Source organism: Nelumbo lutea, chromosome 3, assembly GCF_056320005.1.
Source record: "Nelumbo lutea isolate HS-2025 chromosome 3, American lotus-T2T, whole genome shotgun sequence".
In the NCBI taxonomy this organism is placed as follows: Eukaryota; Viridiplantae; Streptophyta; class Magnoliopsida; order Proteales; family Nelumbonaceae; genus Nelumbo; species Nelumbo lutea.
In genome coordinates, this window is record NC_142686.1 from 39491130 (window position 1) to 39503978 (window position 12849).

The window sequence follows — 12849 nt, forward strand, 5'->3', positions numbered from 1 at the left end:
ATCATTTCGAAAATTAATTCATGCATTGCTTTTGAAACTGCAGGTGGGTAATTATGCCTTGTTGCATTTTGATTGATGGTGAGTTAATGTTGGGTATTGGATCGTTGCAAATTGAAAGTTCGGGTACTAGATTGTCATATTTTAAAGTTTGGGCACTAAATTAACACTCAGCCTAAAGTATAGGGTACCTATCGGGAATTCTCCCTTAATTTTTATGCCCTCATAATTATAGAGGGATCAAGTTCAAAAATAGGGGTATTAATAGGATTAAATAAATGTTAATGGGAGTTAATAACTTAAATATATGATTTAATAAAGGGTAAATTATAGATAAGTACCTTGTACTTTGGGGTAGTGATAGGTAATTACCCTAAACTTTCAATTACAACACTTGAGTACCATAAACTTTCAAAAATAGACTCCTAGGTTCATCCGTTAGTATTCCATCAGTTAAACATTACATAATGCCAAAAATACCCTTCTCGTATATTCATGAAATCGTTCTCAGGTAATCAAACATCTCCCCATGATGACGTTATTACATAAATAGTAAATTACATATTCAAATTTTCCAACAACGGCATTCTCTTGTGATGATTTTACTCTGTATAATGATATAAGATATAGATATAAATAGAATAAATGTAAATTATAACCAAATTAAAAAAATTAAAATACTTTAGTCAAATAAAAATTCTACACTCTCATTAGATATAGATATAGATATGGATTATATTAAATATCACTTGGCATAGATGCTATTTTGAAAACTACGAAATGTTGGGAAATAATGGTCTAAATCAGGTAAATTGAAGTGTGTGAACATCGACTTCCACATATCAAACGCCCAATTTCCATTAATTTGGACTAAGAAAAAGAGTCAGATCGCTTCCTTGTTGACCGATGATAGCCCATACTCCATACATTCTAAACAACTCCATCACTTCTATTTTTCTCTCTGTTACATTCTTGTGGTGGATCAGTCTAATGGTGACTGAGGCCCCCGGCAACCGTGGTAAGAAACCATGATTAGCAGCAGCCTGTTTTCACAAACCACTGCTTTAAAGAAAAGTTTACCCACGTGGTGGGCTGGTGGCTGAGCCCCCGGCAACCGTGTGAAGAAATCATGCTCATCTCACCGTGATGAGCAGCCTGTTTTGAGACAAATTGGTAGGGCCCAGTTTAGTTTTCTTGCTCATTGGGCCATGAATTGAAAGCTTAGCTTACACACAATAGCATCAAATTTCATGTGCATATACTGCGTGTAAAAAATATGCCAAAACTTTGTTCCAAGACGAAAACAAACCAATGTTATGTTATATGTCTGGACTCTGGAATGCAATACGGGTTGGGCTCGCCTAGGTTAAGCCCATCATGACGTGTGATAATCCTGACCCTGGCCCCTACCTATCCAATATCAGCTATGCTAATCGGCCCAACCTTGGTGCAGCCGGGACTCGGTCCTAGGTGTCCATTACAACCACTTTGAAACCTTACCAACCAAATAATTGGCACACCTTGTTCAAATGTATCTAAAGTCTAATTCGTCTCCTCATTCCTTCAAGTCTAAACGCAGATTTACATAGTTTCTTTTATCTTGGGGTGAGCGTAATTTGATCGATCGGTTAAAATTGAATAACTAAATCGAAAATTTTGGTTTCATTTTTCTTTTGGTTCAGTTTTACTGGGTTTTGGTTAATTTGATTTTCGATTTTAGTTTTTAAAATTAAAATTTCGGTTAACAGAATAAAACCAAATTAATTGATCTTTGATGTAATATATAATATATAGTATATGATATGTAACATGTAATTTATAATATATTATATTATTTATATTAATATATAATATATTAAAATTTTCTTTCAGAATTTATAATATAGTATATATATTATTAAAATTCGGTTTTAACCTAAATAACCAAAAACTGAACAAAAAAATTTGGCTTTAATTATTTTGATTTTTCTATAATTTGGTATTGGTTCAGTCTTTACTTTTTAATTTTATTTAAAAATTTTTAATTTATTCAATTCAGTTTTTAATCAAATAAACGGAATAGTCACCCTTTTAGCCTTACTGCTAAAATCATCGTTATCCAGGGGTAAATGTGATCAGTTATATGAATTCTGTTTGCCTTGTCGATCTCTCCCAAACATTTGTAGTTTTCTAGCAGGCGTTGTAGATGATGTTTCAAGCAAGACCTTCAAAATAAAGAAATGATGAAGGCATGTCGTATCCCATTTTTTCTTTTTTTTTTTATAAAGGGGGTTCTGAACACTAGAAAGATAAAAAGCCAGTGTTTGCTAAAAGCAGTATTAGACTTTTTTTCTAATATATATATATATATATATATATATATATATATATATAACTAAATGAGTATGCTTCCTCACAACAACAAAGGAATATGGTTATAGAAAAATATTAATATAAATATATAATGAATGGAGACGTGTAGAAATCACTCTCCGAAAAATATCTTTAGCTCTTTTTAGCATCTCTAGGCCCAGGCGGTCACCAACCTAATTTAATTGATGAATTTGAGGGTTTGATGCAATTTTCATATATTCTTGGGAGAAGTACCAATCAGATCAGAATTTTCTAGGCCCAAATTACAGGGAAATGCATCTGACCGTAAATTGATACCGAATTTACAGATAGGGAGAGAGGGGCTGAAATTCAGAATTCTGCATCGTGTATATCCCTATTTCTCGGTAGATTGTTTTGTATTTTCAATTTGACTAATCCTTAACTAACCCTTAAATGCTGCATGATAATATTTTGAATTATTTGCCACGTGGCAAAAGATAAAGTTTTGATTTCAACACGTCAATCAATTAAAGTGGGTGAAATGTCAAAAAATCGTTAAACGTTGCAGTTCAACTTCCACATCTCCAGAATATGACCCTTCGTTCGCCACTCGATAGAATTTCAACTTCAAGAGAAGGCGTTTGTGCAAACCGGGTCCAGCCTTTCAGGTCCAGGTCCTTTCGGGATGCCAGATCATATAGATATATATATATATATATATATATATATTGTCATGATCAAAGAGATGATATTTGGGGGTATTTTAGTAAACTGGAGTATTAATGAAAATATCAAAAACGTTCAGTCACGGCCTGAACCGGTCACCCGATCACCCTATACTGCTCCTATGTTATAACATCCGATTTCCTCCTCTCGTTTATCTTTTTGCGGGTTTCAAGTTGTAGCTCTGTCTTCGTTCTTTCTTTCTTTCTTCAATCATCCTCTCATGGTGTCTCCCTTCGCATCACGCGTCATCTCGTCTTGCTTCTGTTGATATTTTTCCTTGTGTAATCGAGTAGATAGATAGATCTAGGGGATTTGATCGTGTCGTTAATGGTGGATGTGGATTGAGATTTTTCGTCCTGTGGTAGGGAAGAAATACAGAGAATGTCGAAGCTGTACGTTCATGCGGTGCCCCCGCCAGATCTGAACAAGAACACTGAGTGGTTCATGTACCCCGGTGTATGGACCACGTACATCTTGATCCTCTTCTTCTCGTGGCTCGTGGTGCTTTCCCTCTTCGGATGCACCCCTGGCATGGCGTGGACTACTGTCAATCTTTGCCATTTCATCGTAAGCATCTCTTCATCTCTTTTTCATTATTTCTCTGTTGTTGACGCACTAGGGTTTCCATCTCGAATTTGGATTTGTCCTTTTATTGTGGTGATTTGGATCTTTCAAGGGTTAGGTTTTAGGTTTGATTTCGTTTTTTTTTTCTTCGGCGGTGATTTGTTATTTTTTGTTTTTGTTCTCCTTCTCTGTTTTATATGTTTGTAATTTTGAATCATGGTTGCGAATTTGTTTTTGAGGACACCATTTCTCGAGTAGGTGTTATTTTTGAGAGATGATTCCTTTGTGGATATTTAATTACTTTTGTAGATGTTTGGGGCTTCTGTTGAGAAATATCAGGAAGCGGGGTTCTGTGGATTCAGAATACAGCTTGTAACCTAGATGTTATGGCAGTTGATCTCATGAGCTGATGCTTCATGTCTCCGGAATTTGGCTCCTACGTGTATCAAAATTGAAAATAATGGTTTTTACAATAATATTTGGCTTCATTCTGGCAGTTATCATGCATCTCTCCTCTCATGCTTTACTTCATCCTATCCCCACCTTCTTGTAAGATTAGTCTCTTAGCTAAGAGGTGGTTGAACCGTTGAAGTAAAACATATACATGAAGGTAATAAGTATATGTTCCTATGATAGATCCTTGGTGGTCTCATGGATGCAAACACGTTGTTCTAGTTTTGTCATTTTGATAGTCATATGAATTTGTAATACACAATGTTAGTCATATGAGTTTGTGAGGAAGGTAAATAGAATCAGTAGTCTGTAATCTTTTCCTAGTCTCTTGGAATGTGAGGAGTTGATTGAGAATCTTCAATATTGAGGTCATCGTGTATGACTTGTGCATGGGTGTACCATTTGGATTCTAGTCAATTCTAAGTGAAATCTGCTACGTCCCTCATTTCACCTCTCCAGTTATGTTTTTCCAAATTGCACTATATTTAAGAGAACATTTATCATTTCTGGCCATACTTAAATGTCTTAATCTTTTGACTGCTGATTGGTGTCTTGAGCATATGTTGTTTGCATAGGAAAGATTATGGCATGCTAGTGGCACAAGTTTGTTGTTGTATCATGAAGATGTCCATCTTAGAAATATCTGTTTATTGTATTTCTTTCTTTTTTTTTCCTAGTTTGCTTTATGAGCTGATTGACCTCTTAGAGAGGTTACAGATTTGGTGATTTCTCCTCTGTGGGTAGGATATTGTAGACTAGAAATTAATAGCAAATATGTGGAGAATAAGTGACAAGCCTAGGACTTGAGAGTTTTACCGTGCAAGTGTGTTGCTGATAAAAAAAAAAAAAAGATCTTTTCTGTGCATGATGGAGTTGGAGAAGGAATATGACCATGTCAGTTGGTCTTCTGTGGATCTTGTTGGGAAAATTAGGTTTTTGGGAGAATTAATGAGAATGCAGCAGGGGCCAGCTGTCTTTCTACTGCTCAATTATATATCCCTGTAGATGGATCATCTAAGGATGTCTTCCCTATAAATGTGGGATTGAGGCTTGAAGTGAGGTGACCTTCTCTCACCTATGTCAGTAGTGTTGGCCTTATCATGGGCTTTAAAGTTGTGGCTGAGGTCCCCATGACCCATTTTCAATTTACCAATGATAAAATCCTGAGGGTATCTCCAACCTTGAAGTAAATATGAGGAAAAGCATCTCGATGAGGATTAGATTACAGAATGCCTTTCTATCATAGTATTCTAGGATGTTTTGTGTGTCTTACTCCTTGTAAGTTTCTTTTCAGCTATATAGGCTTCCTCTTGGTGGTAAGCCCTGTTAGAGAGCCTTCTAGATTCTGATCTTGGATAGATTCACTAAAAAAACCCTCAACTTGGAAGAGGGAACTGAATATCAACTTGATGCATATGCTGATTGCTGAAATGGTTTAGTGGAAAAACTAGAAAGGATAGGATCAGAAATTAACTCATTGGAAAGAACCTCAGAATAGGTGATAAAATGAGAGAAAGTAGACTAAGATGATTTGGTGACATATATGGAAAACCATCTACTGAACCTGTAAGAAGAAGCAATCTGCTGCAACTTGAAAGGTCTAGAAGGGCTAGGGACAGAGCAAAAACAACATGGGTTAAAGTAGTAATAAATGGTTTAAAGGCTAATAATTTAACAATGGATATGACACTAAACAGAATGGAATGGTGAAACAGGATTCATGTAGCCAACTCCATATAGTTGGGATGAATCTTAGATGATGATGGGGCCTCATTTGATCAGAGTTTCCAGTTGTATTGTCAACTATTGATGGACTTAGATATGCAATCCCTTGTTCTGCTATCTTCCAACAGGAAGAGAAAGTTATTGTGGAGAACTGGAGATGCATGGGTGCAGCTGTACTATTGAACTATGTAGGAAGAAAGGAAAGAACTCTTTCAGGTCTGATTAACTTCTCTTTAGTTTTTTGAATAAATTCATTTACTCTTTCTTTCATAAAAAAAAAGCTCTGATTAACTTAACCAGTCAGGTGTCAAATTTGGCAAGAAGGTTAAAAGGATGATTTCTTATGATAAATATTCTCTTTTGGTCTGTTAACAATAAAATGAACGAGTTATTTACATAATTGTGTCTATGCACTTAATTATTTCACCAAGTTTAGATATTGATATGGTAGACTATATATGGTTTAGTTTGATTGGAATAGATCATATGGGACAATGAGGTTTTACTTTATACAAATGTAAACCTGTCCATTTGGTCACTTCTCCTAATATAGTTTTACTATATCTGCCATTTTGTGTGCTTATCTTATCCATGCTAGAATTTTATCTCACTGGAGTTACCCACCTTGTACTTAGTCATACTTGGTAATTAAGTGTTTAGGTTACATTCTACAATGCAGTTCTGATGGTTCATTCATATATGTTGATTTAAGGATATGCCTCTTCTTTCAGGTCACTTATCACTTCTTCCACTGGAAGAAGGGAACTCCATTTGCTGAAGATCAAGGTATCTATAATGGATTGACTTGGTGGGAGCAGATAGACAATGGAAAGCAGCTTACTCGCAATAGAAAGTTCCTGACTGTCGTACCTGTGGTTCTGTGAGTATACCTCTATTAAGTTGGCCCTAGTACATTTGCCAGTTGTGAATCTGAATACATCTATGTGTATGTTTTCGTATTTGTCTGTATTAGTGCATTGGTACATAGAAGATGATAGTTTATGGAAGATGCATTTGCAGGATCACCAAATCCTTTGTGTTATTTTTATGAGTTATCTGAAAACAACTATAGGATGCTTTAGGTCCAGGTTACTTGAAAGTTATTCCATGACCATGACCATGACCAGAAAAAGAAGCATGCTAGTTTCACAAGAAAATTTGCAGAACATAGATCTATGTTTTAAGATCTGAAAAGGTTTGACCTACGTATGATAATGGCATTGTTTTAAAGGGCTGACTATGTACTCTTTCTTCTGACCTGTATAATGATGGATAATGTGATCCCTGATGCCATTGAGTAGTTTTCTTAACCAAATACGGAAAATTTGTTAGCTATTGGGAGAGAAAATGTTGAAGTCAACCAATGATTAGCAAGAATAGTTTCTGATCAGAAAAAAAAATCAGTAGGAAGATTCAAAAACAAGTTGACAGGAAAAGATGTACCTTTTAGGGGCATTTAATGTTGAACTTGTGAATGGAATTCCAAGCAGTTTAGCCCTAACAAACCGTACATGTACTAAATTCTCTAAAGATCGAGTAAACAAAAGTTAGTGGTAATTGTCTTTATGCTTGGACAATGTTTAATCCTTGGGGCAGGGGGTGATGAGGTTTTTCTTTTTTTCTTTTAATATATATCGTCCCTTTGTTGTATAATCAAAAGAGAATGAATATTAAATGAGATAATCAAAACTTAAAAGTATACCAGATGCGGTATACCATGCATTGATATGAATTAAAAAGTAAATTTTACTGATACTTTTCTTTTATGTAAATTATACCAAGAAATGCTAGAAAACATGACGCCGTTTGATGTCTCCATTAGGTTTCTAGTATTCTAGTGAAAAACAATGTTGTGCACAAAATCTGTATATCAACTATTCTGGGAGATTATTAAGAAAGAAAGGGATGGGACCTTGCGGGTGTTATCTTTGATAAGTGAAAATAATTGGTTTTCATGTTAAATCATTGATGCGTTAGGAATGATATTGTAACATTGAAATATGACAAATATCATTCTAAAGCTATCAAGTCACTACTGTGCATATAAAGCCACATGCAAGTGGAAGTTTTGGGAGTATAGATGTGCCTGCCTCCGTTAGTTTTTAACTTTTTATACAAGTACTGCTGCTTACAGGTGGTTTTCTATATGAGTTCAATTATTTTGTGTTTGTTCTCTTAGTGTTATTTCTTTTATTTGAAATAAGCATCATCTCTTTTCTTTCTCTATATAAGAGCCATTTCCTATCCTTCTTGATTGCATATAGTGCAGCTACGTTGTCTTAAATTTCATGTCAAAACTCACAAAAGAGGCAAATGAGAGGACAGAAAAAAAATATGATGTAAAATTTACCATCGAGTAATTTCTAGTTTTTACCATATCTAGTCAAAAGAAATGTCTTTTGTCCACCACACAAGGCTATTATCCAGCAGATACTTTGTCCCCTTTATTTTTTGGCTTGTTATTATCTTGTTCTGTCTTTCTTTTGTTATTTGTCTTATTAATTTTCTTGTATAGTAATTTAGGATTAGGATTTAGTTTTTTTTTTTAATTTGTAAAAAGGGCTATCTGATTCTATGGATAGTTATTTTTCCTAACACTTTTTACTGGGTAGTGAATGGTAGAATGAAGAAAGTTTTCTACTCTTTGAGTGTGCGCAGGGTGGATCTCTCTCTCTCTCGGGAGGAATTTATTTAGAGTTTTGGAATGAATTTGAATTTCAAGGATAACCCTATTGTTTTAATCAGAAATTTATTCTAATTTCTTCTCTTTCTTCCTATTTGTTTCAAGATAGGATTAGCTGAACGCTTTAGCTGTTTAGCAGGCTGTGGAACCAAAGATAAGACTCCACACCAGTCTTAAAATACATGGGGTCCACAATCATTCAACCTCTTGGTGTGGGCCCCATGTATTTTTTTCTCTGGTATGGAATCTAATCATTGGTTTCCACAGCCCGCTGAACCAAAGATTGTTACCTTTGTCTTAGTTGAATCCCATTCAATTGCCTATGCTTTTTTCCTTCATTCTATGTCACCATATTTAAGCTGTAATCTTTTATTTTTAGCAATGAAATAAAATATTTTCTTTATTTATCTTCAAAAAAATTAAAGGATGTTAATATTCTATTTAGATATCATTTGGGTACAGAATGTCTAAATTTCAATCTTTCAATAAGACATGAATCTAAAGAGACTTGTGTAAAGACTTACAACTTGACAAAGAATCGTCTCTTGATAGTGTGCACTAGCAAGTCAAGATTTGTTAGCCAACCCCTAGCAGTTGGGATCAAATCTCTGTTTGGTTGAACTCTAAGGGAATTAGGTTGGATTGTTGGGAATGTTCCTACCTTCCACAGATTTGTTGCCCTAACCAGGATCCTAGGTGTTTTATCTGAAACAAAAATTTCCCTCCCTGGTAACCAGATTAAATTATTCTTGTATTTTTTAATAGATCTGGTATTTTGTCCTCCATGAAATCATTGATCCATAAATTCCACCAGAAATAGTAATATAGATTTTGGATACCATGTGCAAATATATGGCATGGTTTGTACTACAAAATTTTCTCTGATTTGACAGATAAATGGTGATATGAAATGCCAAGGGGTAGTTTGGTATCACCAGTAGTAGCTGAACTGAATCACTTGTTGCATTGTCTTTTGGTGAATAATATTATTCAGGAGGTTGGAAGCTTCGTAATGGCTGAAAGTGAAGTTGGGCTGATTACTATTTTCTTGAATTTTTTATTACTTTATCAATTAAAAAACGTCACAATAAGTCAATCAGTTGAGCCACTTCAGCTGTTATCAAACGGCAACCAAGTTTGTCATTCTTTCTCGTGTGATGTACAAGGCGCGGATCTAATTCAAACTTATCTTTGTCTTGATCTAAAGCTCCTCTCCGGTCCAAGAGACACTATTGCATGGTTTTGGGTGGATGATTATTGGTCCCATTTTCTGTGTCCATTCAATTGATAGTAGAAGCTTGTTTGGGAGGGCTTCAGCTTTGGTTGAGCTTCGACTGAGTCACTTCTAACTAAAACTATCTTCACAGAAAGTATAATCTTGCTTTTTGGTTTTCTTGTTTTTATTAACCAAACTTGGATTGTAGACTTTCCGTGTGGGGGCTCATCCTTCAATACCAGAAGCTGCTGTGTGAAAGCCCCTCCCAAATGGGCTGTGTGAAAGCCCCTCCCAATGTTCCTAGGCTTCATCTGGTTGCACTGCGAGTTTCATTTGTACTGGTGTGAATGCATGGGAAGTGTATATAGGCTGAATGTAAATTCTGGTTTGTCGGGTTATTTGTGCAACCTTGTATGCAAAGAGAATGGAAGTAGACGTGTTATTTGTTTGGGGGTGAGGTAGGAAGCAAGATTATATCTATATGGTCCTCACTTGGAACCGAAGTAGGAGGAAGGTGATGTAAATTTTGTATCAGTTTTTGAGATGTAAAATTTACACTGCTAGTGAGTGCAAGTAAGAGATTAGTACAAATTTTGTATCAGGTAAGAGCACAAATTATAGTTACAAACAAACAGATGCAAAACTAAACTGGGTGCAAAATGTATATCTGGTTCATATTTGCACTGCAACCAAAAGGAGCCTTCGGGGTGTCTCACGCCTGATTTCATGGCTGGCGATGATTTTTGTGCTAGGGGCGCCATCCAAGTTAACCTTCTTTTGCTTCATGTTGGTGCATTTGGAAGGAGAGGGTCTTGCATTTATTTTATGGCAAATGATCACTGACCAGGTCCTAATGTTTCCGTAGGCAAGGTTGAGAGGGTGCTGTTGCTTTGGGTTTTAGTTCTTAAGTTTTTCTAAGGCTTTTCCCAGTCATTGTTGTAAACTATGAGAAGGTATTTAGTTTAATGCTTTTAAGACGTATTCAAGTTAGAAGGCATGCGTGATACACGTATAATTGTATATGATTTATTTTCAGTTGTGGCTTATTAGTATATTAACCATAATCGTCTATCCAACAAATATAATTCTTGAGGTACTTGTATGATTCAACCTGATTATGTGGAATGTTTGTTTTTGTGACAGGTACCTGATAGCCTCGCATACAACAGATTACCAACATCCGATGCTTGCTCTCAACACTCTTGCTGTCTTCATTCTGGTGGTTGCCAAGTTCCCAAACATGCACAAAGTCCGGATTTTCGGAATCAATGGAGACCATTGACTTTGGGTTTACCTTGCAATGATCTTAATCTTTGGAATGAATGCCAGATCATTGGGTTTGCCTTTCCCATATATGAATAGATACTTTGGTTTTACTTTTGTAGAAATGTTGATCTTTTCTACTTGAGATGGTTATATCCCTGTACAGAAGTCAGAACTGGAAAGGGTATTTGTTTCTCCTCTTTGATAAGTGCGAGTTTTGCATCAACTGTCTTGACAAAAAACTTTATCCCCTTTGTTAAATATAAAAGAAAAATAAGTGTATCGAGCCCCTGTTGTACAACTAAGAATCAGCACAACTTAACGAAGCTTTGTTCCAACCATTGGATTTATAGCTGTACATTTGAGGAAAATTGTCGAATTTAGAGAATTTTTTGGTTCTGCGTGTTTTTTCATTCCCCTATTAAGTAGTCAAGTCAGGTAAAGTGTATTATCTTTTTTGGGTTTTGTATACCCAGAGTTTTAAACAAGAAATCAAGGGTATGGAGCAGAGATTATAAGTCCACAACGGGACTCTACATCACCAATCTCCTCATGGTATTCATGGTTTTTACCAGCTTGTTTAGTTAATAAAAACATATTTGAATTACCAAGAAAAAAATACATAAACATTCCGCACTGTTGATCAGAACCAAACCCCTAAATTTTAACTTGGGGAAGAAGACAAACCTAGGCATCATAAAACACTTCAAACATTGTCATACATGGTCTATGCGAAAAGACAAGAACACGATAGAGTAGACCTTTTGGCCAAGGGCATTATGTTAGGGTTGAGATAGCCAACAACGACTGAAGTTTTGAATCGAGAATGCCAAGGAAATTCGGTAGCATCACTTTGGGCCTTTTAGTTTAATTCATTTGTGAAAAAGGCCTATATATTAGGAACAACTTGACGAATAAAAGGACATAATGTTTTGTCTATTTTCGTTGTTAGGTTGCGGCTTCTGAGATTTCTATAGGTCCTCCGATCTATGTATTAAAACATCCCGCTCTTAGCAAAAGTCTATATATATTTTAGTAATGCGTAAAGACTAAAAGAGTTTCTACATGAGGGCCTATTTGGTTCACAGCCAGAATCAGAATCGGAATGGTTTATTCTCATAATCTATTTGGTTTAGATAGGAATGAAAATGGGAATTGGAATAAGCAGGAATATGATTTCATTCCCAAGAGAAGGGAAGGGAATGACTCTTCCCTTATATGGGAGAATGCCATTCCGATAGAAATAGGAATGGGATTCTGATTTCACTCAACCCAACAGTTGGAATTGGAATAGTCCATTCTGATTCTGATTCCAGACCCTATTTCCACAAACCAAATGGGGCATGAGGTTTTATATTTATAGACATTACTAATCTAGGGTGGGGTGGACAGTATATATAATAGAGAGAGAGAGAGAGAGAGAGAGAGAGAGAGAGAGAGAGAGAGACCTGCCAACTGTGCCAGTTGGCACCATCAGGTTTTAGGTTGCTCAAGGAGGCCCTATTTTTATCCCAAAAACTTTGGCTGTTGGGAATGCTATTGGGCATCACATTAACAGGGGTTTGGGATAAAAAAATTCATTGCCCTGAATATTCTTTTAATCAACAGGACAAGCAGAGGAGTGAATTGGTTGATGTGTCAATTAGGGGTAAGCATGGGTTGGTTCAGTTCAGTTCCATGGCAGAACCTATATTCTACCCTATAGGGGTCGGTTCAGGTTTTTGGAATTGGAACCTACATTGTTAAGGTCGGTTCCTGCCCTTAGTGGTTCCGGGATCAGATCTAGGGTTTACCTGTGGAACTTGTTCTATCTTTACTCTTTTCCTTCAAGAAAAAAAAATGAAACATGTCCTTCAAAAACTTGATTTTCAATAATGATAATATATAGTTTAAAACTTATATTATCTTT

At 35.7% G+C, this 12849-nt stretch overlaps 1 protein-coding gene across 1 annotated transcript; it reads left to right on the forward strand.

Annotated features, from left to right (window-relative positions):
- Window positions 1-3043: 3043 nt before the first annotated feature.
- LOC148864384 (uncharacterized) lies at window positions 3044-11476 on the forward strand. Its single transcript, XM_088976134.1, has 3 exons — window positions 3044-3603; window positions 6510-6658; window positions 10821-11476. Exons 1-3 carry the CDS (start codon window positions 3418-3420, stop codon window positions 10957-10959), a joined length of 474 nt encoding a protein of 157 aa, XP_088832260.1. The 5' UTR covers window positions 3044-3417; the 3' UTR covers window positions 10960-11476.
- The last annotated feature ends 1373 nt before the right edge of the window (window positions 11477-12849 follow it).

Bases quoted from the DNA above. Each gene is read 5' to 3' on its own strand.
- LOC148864384 (XM_088976134.1), top strand. From the start codon at position 3,418: ATGTCGAAGCTGTACGTTCATGCGGTGCCCCCGCCAGATCTGAACAAG. The intron at 3,604-6,509 runs GTAAGCATCTCT...CTCTTCTTTCAG, and splicing joins TCAATCTTTGCCATTTCATC to GTCACTTATCACTTCTTCCA. The intron at 6,659-10,820 runs GTGAGTATACCT...TTTTTGTGACAG, and splicing joins ACTGTCGTACCTGTGGTTCT to GTACCTGATAGCCTCGCATA.